The sequence below is a fragment of the Eleutherodactylus coqui genome, chromosome 1 (genome assembly GCF_035609145.1).
Source record: "Eleutherodactylus coqui strain aEleCoq1 chromosome 1, aEleCoq1.hap1, whole genome shotgun sequence".
Classification (NCBI taxonomy): Eukaryota; Metazoa; Chordata; class Amphibia; order Anura; family Eleutherodactylidae; genus Eleutherodactylus; species Eleutherodactylus coqui.
In genome coordinates this window covers 368,688,278-368,708,844 of record NC_089837.1, presented here as the reverse complement: position 1 = coordinate 368,708,844, position 20,567 = coordinate 368,688,278, and the positions used below count along the sequence as shown (strand labels likewise).

The following is a 20,567-nucleotide window of genomic DNA, read 5'->3' as shown; positions in this document are numbered from 1 at the left end:
CATCCCAGGGGTTAGTTATCCCAGAATTATGCTTCAGCTCTTCTGACAATGTGGCCAATTTCTTTATTGCGATAGTCACTTTACCTGTGGGCCCTGTGTTATCTGGAATACATGTACAGCAAGTTTCGCCAATCATTTTACAAACACCACCTTTCTCGGCTAGTATCATATCCAGAGCCATTCGGTTCTGGAAAGTCATGGTGGCTATGGGGCCTAATTGATCAGCAAGCCCTTGAAGTGCATCTCTTGTATAGTTCACGAACCTTTGTTGGTTGTAATATATATCAACATTCTTATTGATGGTTACTATTCCAAACAGGGACTCAAATCCGGCCTTAACTTGATCCCTAGCTTTAAACTCATCTTGTCTCTTAGCACAATGCGGTGTTGGATTCTCACCCTCAGTGTGGTCTTATTGATTGTATTAATTTGTTCTGATCCCCTGAAACAGGGGGCTAGTGTACAGTAGTTAAAGGTGTATGCGGCTACTTGTGTGTGTTAGAGGAATTGTACCACAATTTCACTGTGACAGCCACTTCCGCCCAGGTCCCCAACCCTGCCCATAGCCTGTAAAGAGTATGCAGGATCATGAGTTCTGTGTTCTGGGACCCAGGGCCTTTTTGCAGTGTGAGGTGTGGATCCAAGTGGACTTTCTTTCGAGCTTGACTGCAGTTGGGGTGGTGAGCAACATCTGGTAGGGACCTTCAAACCAGGCTTTTCTCTCAAACTTTTTCACATAGACCCTTTCACCTGGTTTCAGATTGTGACACTCGTCTGTAGGACCTGAGAGAGAAGCAGAAATTACAGAATGCGTTATTGACAATTCCTTAGAGAGACCTATGACAAAATTAACAAGAGAATCATTTCCCAAACTTGGCTACTGTGGCATGTACCCTCCGGAGAAAAAGAAAAACTAATAGGAGACACTCATTTTCAAAATTTGCCGTTTCCTCCATTGCCTTTTGGATTTACTTTGCCACTACTCCGTGGATGGTAGAGTGTGTGAAAAGCCTGGGATATACCTAGAGCAGACATGATGTGTTGCATTATTTCACCTGTGAAGTGTGTACCTTTGTTTGACTCAATCACTTCCGGTGCCCCATATCTGCAGATTACTTCATTCATGAGCTTCTGTGCGGTTACCTGCTTATTTACTTTGGTAACAGAGTAGGTCTCCAACCTGAAAAACATCAACAACAAGCACATATTCATACTTCCCAACAAGTGGGAGCTGAATGTAGCCAATTTGCAATCCCTGAAATGGGTAGAGTGGTCTAGGCAAGTGTTATGTGGCAAATTTACTTCTGCCCTGCTGCTTACGGCAAAGATCATGCAAAATTGGACAAATGATGCAGCAGCTACAGAAAACCCAGGAGCCACCCGTCCTTGTTCAAGCGTCGACGTCATTGCTGCTTTGGGAGGTACGTCTTTCCGTGCGTCAGCTGGGCCATCATGGGGCACAGGGACCGTGGTAGGCAAGTTCTGTCGACTGTCCGCCATACGCCGCCCTGTTCTGCTGCTCCCATATTAAGTCCATTTGTCTTTTCCTTCCTTGCTGGCTTGTAAATGTAAAGTCTTTAGCATATCAAAGTCCAAAGTTTTTATCAAAGTCCAAAGTTTTTATCAAAGTCCAAAGTTTAGTCAATGTCCAAAATTTTTGTCAAATTCTTCTTTTCTTCTTTTCTTCCACGGCTTGAGGGCCGCTGCCTTTGCTGTGTGGTCTTTGATGGCGTTGCCTCTTGCTTTTCCGGCGTAGGAATCGGTGTGAGCTCTCCACTTTGTCAGGTAGAAGTAGCGCTTCCAAGAGACTCTGCACCGCTGCACCATTCTTAATTGGCTGTCCTGGTGAGGTAAAAAACTGTTTGGCCTTCCATGTTGGGCCGTAATCATGAGCTATGCCAAATGCATACCGGGAGTCAGTGTAAATGTTTGCCATCTTACCTTCTGCCACTCTACACGCCTCAGTGAGGGCCTTCAGTTCCGCTTCTTGTGCTGAGACATGCGGAGGCATTCTGCTTTTAGGACATCTTGTTGTGTGACCACTGCATATCCAGTGTGGAGTCGTCCATCCTCACCCTGGGACCATCTATAAAAAACAACTCAAAATATGCATTGTTAACAGGGGCTTCAGTAACCTCTTAAAACTTACATTTTCTTGTTGCATCACTGCTAGACAATCATGCTGATATTCTATTTCAAATAGATCAGAACCTTGTTGCAAACAATTTAAAAATAGCTGATCTGCAATACCTAGATCACCTATGCCTTCTCCTCCCCCCTGTGAACCAGGATACTCAATTGAAAGAAGAGTAGCCAGGTTCAAAGTAGTAGCAACATTGGAAGGAATGAAAAGAGCACACTGTAGCCAGATCTGACAGGCCAGAAATAAGTGCTTGGGTTGCACTTGCGTGAATATGCTCCGAATGACATGAGGGGTGAGGACCACTAAGGAATTGGGGGGTGTAGTCCAATACCAACTCAGAAGGTTTGTCAACCATTGCCTGTACTGCTGCCACCGCACAAACACATGAGGGAGCTCCTCGAGCCACTGGATCCAGCCTCATGGAGTAGTATCCAATTGGCCGTGGTTGTCCCCCGTGCTTTTGTGTCAACACTGCCGTTACATGGCTAGAAAGTTCAGTACAGAAAAGGCTAGAAAGTTCAGTACAGAAAAGAGTAAAGGGTAAAGTGTAGTTGGGAATACCCAAGACTAGAGAGCTGCTTCAGAGGTGAGAGAGAAAAGAATAATTGAAAGACAGTCATAGAGTGGTTGCATGAGAGAGGAAACCGAGTGGATCCATGGGCGGCAGTATGAAACAAGGCCCAGAAAGGTGCGGAGTTTGGCAACAGATGTAGGTACAGGTATGGCCTGGACAGCAGCCTTTTGTTCCTATGTCAGATGTCCAGTTCCTTGGCCTAAACAATGACCCAGGAGAACAACCTTTGTTTTGCAGAACTGGAGTTTGTCTTTAGAGGCTTTACAGACATTTTCTGCAAGAAAAATTAACAGTGTAATTGTGGCTTGTTGTCAGGCTTCCAAATTATCAGCACACAACACCTACATGCGGTAGGTGGCTGACTGACACCTCATCAGCACACAGCACCTACATCACACAGCGCCAACAGCACACAGCGCCTACATGCGGTAGGTGCCTGGCTGACCCTTCAGAGTCTTTTCTGGACTGGAAAAAGAGGGGTGTTTGTTGGAGCAGTTAGTTTACAAGTCTCTTCTGAACTGGCACCTGAGGTCTCAACCCGTACCGATCCATCCGGTGAGAATTTGATGGATGCAGATAAGGCCTGTAAGATATCAGTGCCAATAACAGAGACATGAGTTACAACAGGGCAGAATAATCTACAAACACCTATTAATATTTGGAATGTGACATTCTTCAAGCAAATTCATTATTAGTCTGATCCTGCCTGCAATGTCTCATCAAATTTGAGGAAACAAAAAACTTTTACTAGCTGCTCAAGATTCTCAACCCCTCCCATTACGTACTTTTACATCACCTAGCTCCACCCCTTTGATACTGGCCGATTGCGTCTTTCTTCACACTTTCGTTCAAACTCCACAGTCTGCCCATCCACATCACAAACAAGTAAAGTCTCATGCAGAAGGACACTTCTATCCCCAGTCAATATCTGCATCACACATCTTACATTCATCACAGTCCGAACACGGGTCACTAACTCATCCGTTCATGCGGTCAAATCTGGCTCTCTCAGTCAAATGCCTATGATTCACCACACACACAATGTTTGCGCTGTTACAGAGTTCAGGAAATTGTGGATACATTGCACTAGGATGCACACCGTTCACACCAGGAGATAACGCGTATGATGCAACTGTCCTCATCTTGCATACAAATGCATTCAATTCTGTTCAAGCAAACAAGGCTACTGTCCAGGGTTCTCCGCTCTAATCTTTGGCCTTGAGAAGCACACATTCCTTCTCTGCAAATCTCACTAAACTCTGTTCCTCCTCACTACACCCCCCCGCTTTCGGAGACAAGGGGGGCGACTTGCAGCTGCGGCTTTTCACAAATCAAGCATTAACCCTCTATCTATTCCTATATATATATATATATATATATATATATATATATATATATATATATATATATTATCACGTATTGACCCTCTCCTTCCTTCTGTATGCTTTTCTACTGCCGTCTGCGATCCTAGCGACCTTTCTTCTCAGCAGTATCTGACTTATGAGATATGGACAACACGTACAGCAATGACACAATGTTTGGACATTAAGACATACAGGACAAACAGTACGGTAGTTAGTTGCACATAATTGTCTGCAGATTCTGCATGAACTTGCTTCATGTCATAGGGGGACACAGACTAGAGGATTCCCTTTCTCCTCCATTTTCCCCCTTGCAAAGTGGAAAAGATTTTTTCAGCAACAACTACATTTGTGGGCAGTTTTAAGCACAAACCTACTTGGGATGGGGGTGCTAAACACAGACTGCAGAACAGATAATCGGGAGAAGGCTGTTTGCAGGCAGGATGAGGGGACTTGAATGTTGCTATGCAAAATTTAGAAAAGGCACTCATCATTGAAGTGCGCAGAATTGGTATGCCGGGTAAAAACATACATAGATGGGAGGTCAGAGGTCAACTCATTTCTGCTGCGGAGCTAAGATGACACCTGGGGGGCAGCTGAAGGTATTGTTACAGCAGATGCTAAAATGGCCGCTGGGCCATGGCTGGCACTGAAATGGCCACTGAAGGCGTGGCCTGACTGGGCGATAGTGACGGGAGGGTCCAGAAATACTACATACTAGACACGTATCAAGATTTACCGACTGGTATTGGCCCCAATAACAACACGGCCATCTAGGGGCAAGGCAAAGGGAGAAAAACATCATCCATGACACGGCCGGGGCGGTGCCCTGAGATGGTGAAGAAGGGCTGCCTTCCTTTGTCTTCAACTCAAAGCATATTAATAATCGCCATCTTGAAACTGCAACTTTCTTACTTCAACTTTACGTCACTTACTGAAACATTTTTCTCTGCAAACTTGAGCAATCGTCTATCAACCAAAATTCCTTCATTATCACCTAACACACTTTTCCTTCTCTGTCTGTGACCCTGGACAAGGAGTGAAGTCTAAAACCGTCAGCCCCCACCTTTCCAGAACAGCTGTATGTTTGAATATGAACTATTCCCTGCATTTAGACTCATAAATAACATATATGCTGGCACCTTCTGATAACGCCACATGTTCTGCGTTTTCAACTCCTTCTCACTCGGGACAGTGTCAGTGGCGCAGGGTCTGGGGACGCCACAGTTAGAACAAGTTTCCCTCCGTTTGGGGTTTTGAATTCCACACCTTGTGCACATCCAATGTGGAACATCATCAGTCTTATCAGAGCCCTCGTATGGAGGCAGTCTGACAGGCTTACGGTACTTGCAAGACTTTACATGTTCTTCAATCCATTCAACTTCCTCATAACCTTCAGCTTTCAACTGTACAGAAACTTTATGCTACATTTCAGCGTCTTTCAATAAACCAGCATCATTCAGTGACCCTCTACACTTAATCAACATTTCTGACCACAATCCAGGTTGTAGCCTGCCACCAGATGGCATACCCACTATCTCACATAACTTCTTAACCTTCTTCACATACTCCTTCCCTCCTCTACATGACACCAAGTGGACAGGATCCAGGAGACCAGTAACACTGGACTTCTTCTTAAAGAACTTCAACATGTTTCTAATATCCGAGCCCTTTTTCCACTGGAGGTCTGACGCCCTATGCTCAATCACGTGATGTTCAAAGACTTTCACGTCTGATGCCCTATGCTCAATCACCCCCTGGAACTTATACTCATGGATATTTTTAAATACACCTAATATCCAAGCCCTTTTTCCACTGGAGGTCAGAATCGCCCCCTGGAACCTATACTCATGGATATCTTTAAATACACAATAAATTTGCAACAACAACTTAGGTACCTATATCTATCGATTCTGTCCCTTGGTGTCACTTAAGATTTCCCAAGACCTGAGGTAACAATGTCTATTGATGACAACTTAACAATTGTACATTGGAGTAACGACTGACTGCAGGACAGACTACAATCAAACGTACCAAAACAGACCACGGTAGACATCATATATATGTATACATGTGACTTACTGCGCTGTATATAAGGGTGATCAGTCCTATGACTTTGGCACGGCTGATATCATCAGTCCAGGTCTGTGTCGTAGTCCAATGGTTATCATCAGCGTCAATCAATAAATCCTGCCGACTACGCCAGTTGTTAAGGACCGCCACACATGACCGGTCACATTAACCTTTCAGGCCTTGGGGTCCAAATTAGTTCATACCTGGATGCATCAAGGAGGCCAAAAACTATATAATTTATAGTTATCAGTTCCCACAGATACGTAGAGATGAGCCATGGCAAGTATACAGCCCACTCTGCTTAAGGCGCGTACACTGAAAGTTTATTCACTTTGTTATAGTTCTAATACAGGAAAGGAATACGTCATTAGTCACAGCGTTAATCTCATTGGCTTAGACAAACATTAAGAATCATGCATTGTTCAGTAATAGCGTAATGTGAGAATATATGTGTAATATCCTTCAAATGTCTGTTTATCCCGGCGTTATCTCGTCCTCCTTGGTCCTCCCTTGTGCTTCTAGACGGTTGTAATATCTCGTTAGCACAATTTGTTCTTTTTTTTCAAACCTCATGGCGTGGATGAGTTTCTTCTGATAAGGATTGTTCCAGGCTTGGTTCTCGGAAGAATAAAAACAAATCATTAGACATTGCACCGAATCTCATGCTCTAACGTTATTTCTGCTTGAATTATTGTTTCACTACGCACAAGCTTATTTATATATTATAATGCTCCATTTTGTATCTAGCGGCCATTTTGAGACAGATTCTTCCATTTTATGAGCCTGTACCTTCTCATTGCACCCTAGTATACAGATTTAGTGTCCCCTTTCCTACAGTATAATCACATCCAGAGCCTCAACTTTCAGTATAATTGCATGCAAAAAGTGTTCTAATATAAATTGTAGCCAGAATTTGCCCCCAATTCCACAACCCTCCCAGTAATCACAAATTCAGAACTTCTCCACTCCCCCCCCCACACATTGCAGAAATCACTTTGAAAGTTTGCCCCACCAGTGCCCAATCCTCGTTGCTCCTTAGTAATCAGATACAAAGTCTGCAGGCAGCTGATGATGTTCTAGACATGGCATCTCCTGGTCCCACTGACCTCATTGGATTTGCATTCCCTCCTGGCGGGCAACAGGCAGCTTATGCGTTGGGCAGGTCCTCTAGCAGATGTGCCTAGAGAGAGACGTGTCTACTATTTTTATTCCTCAAAGTGACAGCATGGCAGCTAGTCTAGTCACAAACAGTGACAAGATTTTTGGTATTTTTTCCATTTGCAAATTCTTGGTTATAACTATTCATAGAATGATAGAGTTGAAAGGGGCCTCCAGGGTTATCTTGTCCAACCCCCTGCTCAGTGCAGGATTCACTAGATCATCCCAGACAGATGTTTGTCCAGCCTTTGTTTGAACACTTCCATTGAAGGAGAACTCACCACCTCCCGTGGTAACTTGTTCCACTTATTGATCACCCTCACTGTCTAACTTGTGTCTCCTCCTTTTCAGTTTCATCCCATTGCTTCTAGTCTTTCCTTGTGCAAATGAGAATAGGGCTGATCCCTTTGCACTATGACAGCCCTTCAGATATGTTTTTGACAGCTATTAAGTCTCTTCTCAGCCTTATTTTTTGCAAGCTAAACATTCCCAGACCCTTGAATCGTTCCTCATAGGACATGATTTGCAGACTGCTTACCATCTTGGTAGCTCTTCTTTGAACTTGCTCTAGTTTGTCGATGTCTTTTTTAAAGTGGGATGCCCAGAACTGGACACAGTATTCCAGATGAGGTCTGACTAAGGAAGAGTAGAAGGGGATAATTACTTCATGTGATCTAGACTCTATGCTTCTTTTAATACATCCCAGAATTATGTTTGCATTTTTGGCTGCTGCATCACATTATTGACTCATGTTCAGTCTATGATCTATTAGTATACCCAAGTCTTTCACATGTGGTGCTGCTTAGTCCAATTCCCCCCATTCTGTATGTGCTTTTTTCATTTTTCTTGCCAAAATGTAGGACTTTGCATTTCTCCTTGTTAAATACCATTCTGTTAATCACCGCCCACTGTTCAAGCTTTCCTAGATCTTTTTGAATATTCCCTCTCTCTCTTCCCTAGTGTTAGCTATCCCTCCTAGCTTTGTGTCGTCGGCAAATTTGATCAGTTTCCCATCAATTCGCTCCTCCAAATCATTTATAAAAATGTTGAACAACACTGGGCCTAGGACAGAGCCTTGTGGTACCCCACTTGATATATTCTTCCACTTGGATGTACAGCCATTTATGACTATTCTTTGAGTACGATCACTCAGTCAGTTGTGAATCCACCTAACAGTTGCCTTGTCAATCCCAACTGCTAGGTGGATTCATTCGTCCATCTTGAGCCCTGCTACCTTTAAAGGAGTATAAATATGATGGCTTACTTTCAAAATTGCTCAAATCCATTTCTTAAGAAACCTCCAATTAGTCAAGAAACCTCCAATTAATCAAGAAACCTCCAATTAGTCAAGAAACCTCCAATAAGTCATGTTTTGACTATTTTCCATGTATAATTCACTAGGCACAGTAATCCATGTAGCAATACCAAACAAATCTATGTGTCTTTATTGTGTAGTACAGGACTATCTGTACTATAAAACTGGACAGACTTTTTAGGGAGTGTAAAAACATATGGGTTTGCAGCTTAGATTGAATATTGCAAACATTTGCATGTTAAATACATATTTCAGTTTTCATTAAAACAGATGCTAATAGTCAATAGCCATTCTTTTGATAAAATATTTTATCTCACTTTTCAGTAAAGTACTCAATATGAACGTGCATTTACTTTTTAATACTTCTTAACACACAGAATTTGGTGTGATATAGCAAAATCAAACAAAACGGAGTTAGTACATGAGCACTCACAGATGCTGCTAGCGCTTACCATTTGGAGCTAAGAGCAGGGCAGAACTTGCAAGTGCAGCTCTAGATCGCCAGTGTTAGTGGTGCTTGTTTAGCGCCAGGCTATACTCTGACTTCTACTTATTGATTTGTAATATGTTTTTACTTTTCAGAGCTCTTTTCTTTTCCCTGGTGTGTATGTAGGCTCTACCCAAGCTATACCATTTATGCTTCAGAATAAAGGGGTGGCTCGTGCAAGAGTAGAATTTGATCTTTCAAAATATGAAGATTTTTCTTTGACATTCAAAGAAGATGCAGGTACTTTTGTTTGAGTATTATGAATACTGTAAACTATGAGACTATCAGTAATGCCATTAGTCGTGGGATTGATGTAAAAAAAAAAGTATTACGTTTTGTTATAGTGTTTGCTATTACTGGTACTACCTGTAGTGGGGAGTGTGTGTGTGTGTGTGAGGGGGGGGGGGGGGTTGGAGGCTCGACTGCTAATTCAGCAGACTGTATTATACCCATCTACCAGTAAGCATTTACGGGGTCCTTAAGGGATTAAGATTAGAGATGAGCGAGCATACTCGTCCGAGCTTGATACTCGTTCGAGTATTAGGGTGTTCGAGATGCTCATTACTCGTAACGAGTACCACGTGATGTTTGGGTTACTTTCACTTTCTTCCCTGAGAAATTTGCGCGCTTTTCTGGCCAATAGAAAGACAGGGAAGGCATTACAACTTCCCCCTGCGACGTTCAAGCCCTATACCACCCCCCTGCAGTGAGTGGCTGGCGAGATTAGGTGTCACCCGAGTATTGAAATCTGCCCCTCCCGCGGCTCGCCACAGATGCATTCTGATATTAGTTCAGGGAAAGTGGTATCGTGTTGGAGCTGCTATAGGGAGAGTGTTAGGAGTATTTTAGGTTTCAAGAACCCCAACGGTCCTTCTTAAGGCCATAAATCTTCATTGAGAACATATAGAAGACAAATCCTTCTTCTCTGCCACAGCTGTAACAGCTGTGGCAGAGAAGAACGATGTTTGGCCATTGAATTCAATGGAGCCAGCAATACAGCAGGTTCCACTGAAAGCAATGGTCTGCCGGCGTGCGCGGGGATTAATTGTCGGGAAGGGGTTAAATATATAAGCCGTTCCCTGCAATTCATCCAGAAATGTGTTACAATAAAAATATATACCGGCGTATAAGGCGACGGGGCGTATAAGACGACCCCCAACTGTCACCTTATACGCCGGCAATACAGTGGAGCAAAGAATAAAAATCATTACTTACTTCTTCTGACGTTCTGCGGCGCTGCTGCAGGCTGTCGCTCCCTCCTGGTTCCCGGCAGAGCATTGATTTCTCTACGAAGGGCTTTAAATCCCCGCCTCCAGAAACACACGTGCCTTCAGCCAATCACAGCCAATGACAATGATGTCATTGAATGGCTGTGATTGGCGGTGTTTCTGGAGGCGGGGATTTCAAGCCCTGCGTCCAGAAAGCAATACTCTGCCGTGGACCAGGAGGGAGCAACAGCCTGCAGGAGCGCCGCAGAACGTCAGAAGAAGTAAGTAATGATTTTTATTCTTTGCTCCACTGTATTGCCGGTGTATAAGATGACAGTTGGGGGGGTCGTCTTATACGCCCCGTCGCCTTATACGCCGGTATATATTTTTATTGTAACACATTTCTGGATGAATTGCAGGGAACGGCTTATATATTTAACCCCTTCCCGACAATTCATCCCGCGATCGCCGGCAGCCCATTGCTTTCAGTGGAACCTGCTGTATTGCTGGCTCCATTGAATTCAATGGGCAAACATCGTTCTTCTCTGCCACAGCTGTTACAGCTATGGCAGAGGAGAACGATCTTTATGCTGAGAGTGGGGGGGGGGGGCACTCTTGCCGCTATTGTGGCTTAATAGTGGGACCTGGGAACTTGAGATGCAGCCCACCATGTAGCCCCTCGCCTGCCCTATCCGTTGCTGTGTCGTTTCCATCACTTTGTTGAATTGCCCAGATTTTCAAAAACGAAAACCTTAGCGAGCATCGACGATATACAAAAATGCTCGGGTCGCCCATTGACTTCAATGGGGTTCGTTACTCGAAACGAACCCTCGAGCATTGCGAAAATTTCGTCCCGAGTAACGAGCACCCGAGCATTTTGGTGCTCGCTCATCTCTAATTAAGATACTCAACGTCAGATAATGAGGTCCAGGAACACCAGGAACAGACTAAATAAAACACCTCGGAGCCCTGGTATCTTACAAGTATTGCATTGGAGGGGACAAGCTCCTGTGATGAAAAATGAATACATGGATGTTCAGATGACTTTATAATTATGTTACTGTTATGCACAGTATATGGCGAAAGCTGCTATAAAGCCATCGCCACATTTAGGCAGTAGAAGCCGTAGAAATCTTGGGTGAATAACTATACTTACTCCGCCTTTTTGTTTTCTAGCAGTTGAGGCTGACCCACTACATCCTCACTTCTATGCTTTGGATCTAGAAGAGAAGGAATCTCTTGAATGTGCGCTACATTTCAGTCCTAAGGAAGTAAGTTTTGTAAATTAATGTACCTCAAAAATACTCTCCTACTTACATGGTTCCATGAAGCTGAGATTTGAGCTCATTTGTGTTTGTTTTTTTCGCAGTCAAACAAAATTCATAGATAGTATCACCCATCTGCGCCCCGTATCACAGCTAAGAATAAATATGTGGGATACAGGGGATTGTATTTATCTCCATTATTTAGGTCCAAATGTGGTAAGGATTTAAGGCTGAGAGTGTTTTTACACCGGACGACTATTACAGAAGAGCGATAGGTGTTCAGTGAATGGAAATGAAGCAAGCCTGAGTACTCTTCTGGCTGCCCACTGACATTCACCGTGAACAGGCAGTCGTTCATATATGAATAGCTGCCTGTTGGCACTCAGCTGAAACAAAGTTCAGTACCCATTGCGTCCCCCTTTTACATGGGACGACTATCGCTGGAAGTCACTCATGTTAGCAGTTTTGCAGCCGATCATCAGCCCGTGTAAGAGTACTTAGAAAGCTCTTTTTGGAGGATAGGATGTTACTCCAATTTTACTACACATCTAGAGCTTCAATATCTATTGTAGTCCAATAACAGAGGTCATCTACTGAATTTTATGTAGTTGTTGCAGTCTTATATCCTAATAGGCAGGTGGATGGTAACTATCTACCACTATCTTTCCAGTGTCAATTTGGGGACAGTAAGTGTTGCAGAAGTGGGCAATATGAGCAGTCATATCACATCACACGAGACTTTCATTGCTGTTATCATGATGTATGACCAAAAGCCCAGTTTACACAGGACGATTAACGCTCACAATTCACTCAAACAATGTCTTTTGGGTGAGAATCATTGTGTATAAATGCTACCATTGTTTGCTTTTTGGTGGAAAAATTATTTTATGCTGAGTTATAATCCATTGTTCTACTGGCCAGCTGATAGCAGGGACCGCATGCTGGGATTCTCCACAGGAATGCTGATAACATTGTTTCAGCTGCTGTCTTGTGGGAGAACAAAGGGGCTGTATGCAGATAACAGAACACTGGCTGTTATCTGCATACAGTGAAGATAGCCTCATTTACATGTGAATGAAGCTAATAAGCTACTAATGGACATTAGTGCCCATTAGCAGCTTATGCAAAATGATCGCTCAAACTGTCATTCTCCCTATCATTTGAACGAATTTTGAGTGAGCATCTTTGCATGTAAATGGGACTTAAATCTTACTTTATATGTATTATTGCTTAATTAAATTGTGCTAATAGTTAAATGGTATGAAGAAAGTTTAAGTTCATTAATAGTGAATCCATTATTTGTGGTCAATAGCATTCACTGCAGAAATGAATGAAATGTCATAATGTCTCATTTATTTTTTATTATCTCTTTTAATTTAGTTTAGCCAAAAACCACCTTTCTGTTTGTAGCCAATGGGTCATGATCACTTTGCTGAATCTATAATTACTTCACATCCGCAAGCAATTACAGACTTGTTTTTAGAATGTGTCTGACGTGTTACTAATTAGTTTACATATAATGCAAATGAGGTTGTGGAAAGTAAGGAGCCGAAGCCTACAGCAGTACATTGTGCCAGATATTGATTCTGACTCTATATTTTAGTAATTAGCCACACACAAGACAGCATAATAATTGTTGATGCTGCAGATCAAAGAAGGCAATGGGGAAGGTGAGCAAAAACGTGTGCCGATAAAACCTGTCGGTTTACAATTGTTATCTTTGCATGTAGACAATCTGGAAAATGCAGAATCCAACCTCAGTATCTACAACTCTGTATACAAGCACACTTGATGCTTCTTTATGAGATACCTATCTAGGGCTTCTTCAGACGACCGAATTTGCACACGCTTTTACGTACATAAAATATACCTGCAGAATGCGTAGAGATTAGAACCCATCGACATCAGTGGGTTTGTTCTCATGATCGTGGTTCGTGCAAGTGCAAAAAAATAGCACATGTTGTATCTTTTTGCGCATTCCACAGCAAGACCCCCATATAAGCCTATGGCAGGTGTACTGCGCAAATATAAAGTGCTTAGGCGAGTCTATTTGCATACCAATTCCAGCTAGACATCCATAAGGCCTCCTACCCACTAGCGTTTTTTTTAACGCTGTGATATCGCTGCGTTTTTTTCAAAAGCACAAACTTGCGATTTTTGTGTGATGTGATTTTAACATTAGAAAGTCCCATTGAAAAAAACGCAGCGATATCGCAGCAATTAAAAAAAACGCTAGTGGGTAGAAGCCCTAATTCTGCAGCAAAAAGCCTCAATCTCGCGGTTTTGGAGAAAAGATGCGCGGATTTGAACAGGCGCAGAATTCAAGCCCCATAGTGATAATATTGTGACGCAGAAATATTCACGTGGACTTATTCAGTCATGCATGAAAAGTCCCTTAGGAAATAAAAATGAAATGTTTATACATATATTTTTACGGTATCTTGCATATATTTTTTGCATGGTTAAAGTCTTGTTTTAATGGAGATGGTGTCCTCAGATTCATGAACACTTGCCCCACACAGTAAGGGCTCATTCAGACGGGCATAGGTGTACAGCGCTGTGAGTATCTTGCAGTGTTGTACTTATCGCAGCCCATCTACTCTGCCAGCAGAGAGCCCACAGAGATCGCGTACGAGGTGCAATTGGCACTGCCCATGCCCAAGATGCTGACGTCACAGACAAGCGCAGTATGACTTTTTTTTTCAAATTCCCTGCTTTTTGCAGAGCGGGTTGCGTATTGAAATGCTGCCTCTTCGCAATGCCTGTGAATGGACAGCATTTCATATACAGAGAAATAGAGCCTGCTGCGCTTTATTTCTCCCACGTATCATTTGGAGTGTCCACTCGCAGTTCCAAACGCAGGTGGGAATGGAAAAATGAAAGTCCATAGTCTTAAATTGCCTCCATGCACCGTGTGTTAGGCATGGGAAATACTCATGCGTAATACGCCCATGTGAATGAGCCCTAACACTATACAAAAGTAATACTGTGGTACAATTACCGTACTTCTCATGTTCTATAGTTACAATAAACTGATATTACTACTTTAACAAGTATCAGAATTTAAATATATTCTGTATAGAGGGTCATTATAAGGGCTTTTTCGCATGTATTTGCGCGCATAATATATATGCGTGCAATGGACAGAGAATAGAGCTCTTCGGTGTTAATGGATTTGTTCTCATGGGCGTGTTTTGCGCACGCATTTGGCACGCAAAATAGGACCTGCTCTTTTTTTCTGCGTTTTGAGCAGCAAAAGCCCCCATAGAAGTCTATAGGATGTGCGCAAATATGCAAGGGGATTCGTGAAAGATTACACCTCAGGAGCTCATTAGGCTAAACAGTCTTTTAAACCACAGAAGGGATGCATCACACGCACATGTGATCTGGTGCTGTATGCGCAAAAAGTACTGATTATGCACAGTCACATGTGCAAATCTACCTCATGAACCTCGTGCACTGTGCAAATACAGTGTGTTGAGGTGAACATAAATGCATATATTTTCATGTGAAGCCTTCCCAGCGCTTGCCAATATGGAGCGTAGTTGCACCTGACTGAGGAATTTTCTTCCCCTTCGCCGGCGGGAAAGATAGGGCATAACCTAATACTACGCCCCCCCCCCCCTCCACTCCCCCCCCCCCCAAAAAAATAGTAAAAACGAAACCACTGAAATCCATTGAAATCAATGGTATTGTTTTGTACTGTTAGGGCTCCCACACATATGCCTTTTTTTTTTTTTAGGTCAATGGGACTTTTTAGTGTTAAAAATGCATTGCAAATTTGTGCTTTGCAATTTTTGTGCGATGCTTTTTTTTTAACATTAGAAAGTCCCATTTGACATTCGCGTTAAAAAACGCAATTGTGTGGGAGCCCTTATGCGGCCGTAATAAGGGAAGAAAATCTGCACCCGCCCTTAATATACAGAAGAGCTATGCAGAACAACAGAAGACTAATAAGCAGTACTTTGTTACCTACCTAGGTCACACTGTTCTGTCATTGCTCTGCTATGCTGTGAAGTGTCTGCACTGATATCTCCTGTGGTCCTGCCATGCTGCTGTAAAGCTACCACTGTGAGCTCCCATGAGACATGCCTACTGCTTTCATGCTGCTGTGACTCTTCTTCCCAAACACAAAAATGAAAAAAGATCAGCAGGAAAGTATCTTCTGTTCAAAGGCATTATTATCACATCCAGCCTGTGACTCACAACTGCTGCCTCTTCAATATTTAAGCAACACATTGCCATGCTCTTCACGTTGCAGGATGCAATACATTGTATGGCCCTGCAATCATTATAATTTAGCTATAATGAACCAAGGGAGCCGTACGAACTCATGGCATAATGAACATACTATTTTATACATTATTGTCTCATTAGTACTTAGAAGTCGCATTTTAACCTGATGATATCCTGATACTATGATTTTTTTTATTGTCAATGTATTAAAAAATTCCGGTTAGATAATTAACCAAGGTTGAATGTTAACACTTCAAATAAGCTGTTGTTCCAGAATAATTAAAGCAGGTGCTTGTTCATTAAGTACAGATAAATGTAAAAATAGTTTACCTTGTTCTCTGATTGCCTGCATCCGTCCGTTTTCCTGCTGTATTGTAATATCTTTGCTCCAAACACGAGATACATAGCACATGGAGTTTCTCTGCAGGATACTACCTAATAATATAATGCCAGATTAAAGTTAAAATTACATTATTCTCAATAGAGCTGCCGCATGTGCTTATAGTATAGACTGACATAAGTCATGGGACACGAACTGATTGTCACAACGCGCTGGTGGATGGCCATGGTTCTAGAGTGATGTCATGGCTTTAACCTCTGCCCATGTGATGCGCCAAAGCAGTGCATGCTCATTGTAATTTGGTGCTGGGCATTAAAGAGTTAACACCCCCTTGCTGTTAATTGGTTGTTTGACTAGCTTGGTCAGTGGTGGCGAACCTTTTAGAGACCAAGTGCCCAAACTGCAACCAAAACCCCAGTTAACATATCTGGGGGCGGGGCTTATCATGACGTATGATTTTACCCCTGTCTTTATAATAAGGACAGGGCTGCTTTTTTCCAAGCTGGAGCATTGAAGTACCATTCGTGCGGATTTTGACTGGAAATCAGCTGCATATGCCAGCTGATTTCATACACTGGGGTGCTCCCCCTCACCTCCTCCATAGGCTTCCCTTTGTCAGTGCTCCCCAGCTTCTGGCTCCCAGCGGCCTGTAGTGGCCTCACCTGACCAACAGAGCTGCACCTGACCAGGCTGCTGGGAACCAGAAGCCAGAGAGTGTTGACAGCGGGAAACCTATGGAGGAGGTGAGAGGGAGCGCTGCATAGTATGACTGATTTCCAGTCAAAATCTGCACCTATGATGCAGATTCTGACTGTTTTTTGGATGCAGAAATGCTGTATAATTTGCTGTGGAAATGTCGGCTGCAGACATTTTGCAGCATTTCCGCTACGTGTAAACATACCCGATGTCGGCTTGAGGTATGCTGCCATGTGCAGAGTGGCCTCAGTAGTAATAGTGTCTCATATATTGCCCCTAATTAGTAATAAAGACCCCCACAGCGGCCTCAGTAGTAATAGTTTGAAGAGATGGGAAAGCGCCTCAGAGTACAGTTAATGTGGACTCACCAGGTGGGGACACCTGGACCCAGTCTGGGTCTCCATGTGCCTCACTTGGGGTCCTGGAAGCAGATCCTGGGTGGCTAGTTCCTATGCTGGTAGCATCAACTTTTGAGGAGGAGAGCTGCACGAATTACGGGGAACCCCTTAAAAAAGAGTGTTTCCCCAAAGCATAAGACAAAGAAAGAAAACTAAATTATAAAAATCCTGCACTCATAGGAAAGCCATATAGCATAAGCCAAGGAACATTGCGGCATTTCAAGGCAAACAGCAGAAACTTAATTCCAAAGAGGGAGATATGTCATACACAGAAGCCCCTTCCTAGTGATGGCAAATCGGGTCATCTAGATATCAAAACGCAGATGGAGTGTACCGGCAGGTGTACAGACTTCAGTAAGTTTCAATAGGTTGCTTGTTATGAAGTACAAACAGGTATAGTAGTGGCAACGCGTTTCAGTGCACACTTGTACCTTTCTCAAGCTATAAAATATTTAGACAGAACAAACACAATAATTTACCTAATGCAATCCTGTTGGCCATAAGCGTGGGTCACTTTGCTCAGCGTCCTCGATTCTCTCTGGAGGAAGGGGGCGGTCCCGTGGTGACATCACTTAGCAACGTCATCATGTGGGCATGCTGCTATTCTCTCTGCGGGTCATTGAAATGGAACGCATGTCATGCGCTCCCTCCAGAGGATAGATTTTATCTATTGTTGGTCCATTATTCTCCAGTACTATCTGAGAAACCATCAGGGATTTTTCGAAGGAATACAACAATACTTCCACAGTCTAGACCCCTACAAGGGGCCTTCAGATGTGGTTTAAGTAGATGTAAGTGCTGCAGAAGCATAACACATTGAAGAAAAGAAGTCTTGATGGGGAATGGTCAGGCCTCCTTCAGTTTAAAAGGATTGTGCGCCTGGATGCCGCCTCCCTTCTCTCCTCCTGTAGAAACAAGGAGGAGAGGTCAGGGGAAGAGGATCCCGAGTGCACACACTGCTGTCATCCCTAGAAGTGCCACTGAGAGATTACCAGCCGGTGAACCGCGGCACCCTGGCTGGTAATCACTTTCAGGGTAACCTGATGTTGGTGCACGTGCCCGCAGAGATGTGTGATCCCGCTCCCGGCGACTTATTCTCTCTCTTACTCTCTACCGGTCAACACTCATGTTACTTGTGCGTTTCTCTCGCAAAGTGCAGTCCTTCTCTCACTCAGTGCTTAGTGGTAGCATCGGCATGCCCTGGGTAGACTGGGCCCAGGCCACGCAGAAGGAAATCGCTTGGCTTTCTCCATTCTCTCCTCACACGGACCGATCAGTGTCTGTGTGGCTCACTCAGCAGAACTTCTCGACCAGCCTAGACTATCTCTTGCAAAAACTCTCTTCTGCTCTCTCAAACTCACAGGCTAGACTTTTCCTAGCATTCTTACAAACACATACATATATATAAAAAACATAGTCACATGACTTACACAACGGTAGATTTTCCATACATAACCCAGACATTAACCCATTCAATCCTGCAGCGGTGCAATACACATAATCCAAATGCATACTAGACATAAGACACTGACAAAACAATGGCATGAGACAGACATATAACATTATGGAGGGGCCCCATTAACTCTGGGCCACTACATTACTCTCTGAAGGCAGCGTTTGGCATGAAAATCGGACTCTTTTCAGAGTCTTGTGCATGCACTCTCCTATACAAGTTTATGGAAAAGCACTTGCAGGAGAAAAAAGGCAGATTTTGTGCACGTGAGTCAGATGTGCATGCGAGTGCGATATGATTTTCCTATTTTTTTCCTAGTGTAACAATATGCTATTTTCATACACATGAAAAATGCACATGTGTAGTAATGTGATACATTTTTCTCACAAAGGGTATTGCACTTGCATAAAAAATTGCTGGTTTGCAAATGTGATATTGGTCCTGAGTTTTTTGGACCAATATCGCATTGGCCCGTGTAAATGCAACATTAGGGGCATTAGGGGCCAATGAGGACTGCAGGACGCCTGGTGGAGCACCAAAGAGCAGTGGGAGGACCCAGACCGAGCCTGCTAGGTAAGTATTCCCTTTCTTTTCTTCTTTTTGGAGTTCAGCTAGGGCTTAGTTTTGGGATAGGGCTTAAAGGGGTTGTCCCGCGATGACAAGTTAAGTTAAACACTTCTGTATGGCCATATACATGCACTTTGTAATATACATCGTGCATGAAATATGTGCCATACAGAAGTTATATACTCACCTTCCCTGCGCTGGCGTCCCAGTCTCCATGGTGCCGTCTAATTTCAGCGTCTAATCGCCCGATTAGACGCGCTAGCACAGAAGGGTCTTCTCCCTTCTGGTCTGTCCGGGCACGAGCGGCGTTCTGGCCCCGCCCCCTTCTATGCGTCATCGTGTAGCTCCGCCCCGTCACGTGTGCCGATTCCAGCCAATCAGGAGGCTGGAATCGGTAATGGACCGCACAGAGCCCACGGTGCACCATGGGAGAAGACCCGCGGTGCATCGTGGGTGAAGATCCCGGCGGCCATCTTGGAGGAAAAGAAGGAAGAAGTTGCAGAGAGGGGATTCGGGTAAGTAAATTTTTTTTTTTTTAATTTCAACACATCCCTTGGGTTTGTCTTGCGCTGAACTATGCAAAAAAGAAAAAAAAACGTTTCGGCGCGGGACAACCCCTTTAAGTTACATTGGACAAAACCCACAATTTTGTGCGTTGCGATGCAACAAAAACAAAGGCTCCATAGGGAAACATGGGGTACAGAAATTCATCACAAATACCGTCAATATAGAGCATGCTGCAATTCTTCTCATTTGCAAGATAGCATCAGAGAAAACAGCGCTAATGTGAAGGAACCCATTGGAAAGCATGGGCTTTACATACAAGCGTTTTCTTGCGCTGTCACATCGAGGCAAAATCACGCAATTTTTTTGCCCATGTGAAAGTGGCCTAAAGCATCCTGTGAAAGCTAGAATGCCTTCATTTCCTGACAAGGCTTAAAAGTAGCAGTTTTAGAAAAGAAAGATGTTTATTCTGACAGGGGAAGAAGAAAAGACTGAAACGTTCATATAAGCAGGTGCAGATCCAGCCTGAGATTGCATCAGAAAAGCTATTGCCTAGTATACAAGAAATGTGCAACGATATTGATTAAAGGTGCCAGACACCTCTTAATATACAAGAATCACAGTCTGAAGATCCAGCAATCAATCACAAAGACAGACTTAAAATTATGTTCATTTTCTTACTAAATAAAATGAATCAGGCAGCCACCATCTCAGCTTGAATGCAAATTTCAAGATGATAGACAATTATATTACATGTCTTTCTAAAAGAGGATGAGGATTTATGAAGCA

General features: G+C 43.4%; 2 protein-coding genes across 2 annotated transcripts in view; one reads left to right on the top strand and one right to left on the bottom strand.

The window, feature by feature from the left end:
* Positions 1-20,567, top strand: part of CFAP47 (cilia and flagella associated protein 47) — a 508,792-nt gene that overhangs the window by 87,867 nt on the left and 400,358 nt on the right. The window contains exons 21-22 of the mRNA XM_066577980.1: positions 9,207-9,351; positions 11,496-11,590. Of these exons, the coding sequence (XP_066434077.1) occupies positions 9,207-9,351; positions 11,496-11,590 (240 nt within the window). The remainder of the gene's footprint in view (positions 1-9,206; positions 9,352-11,495; positions 11,591-20,567) is intronic.
* Positions 1-20,567, bottom strand: part of AMELX (amelogenin X-linked) — a 677,225-nt gene that overhangs the window by 264,153 nt on the left and 392,505 nt on the right. The gene's annotated exons all lie outside the window — the stretch shown is intronic.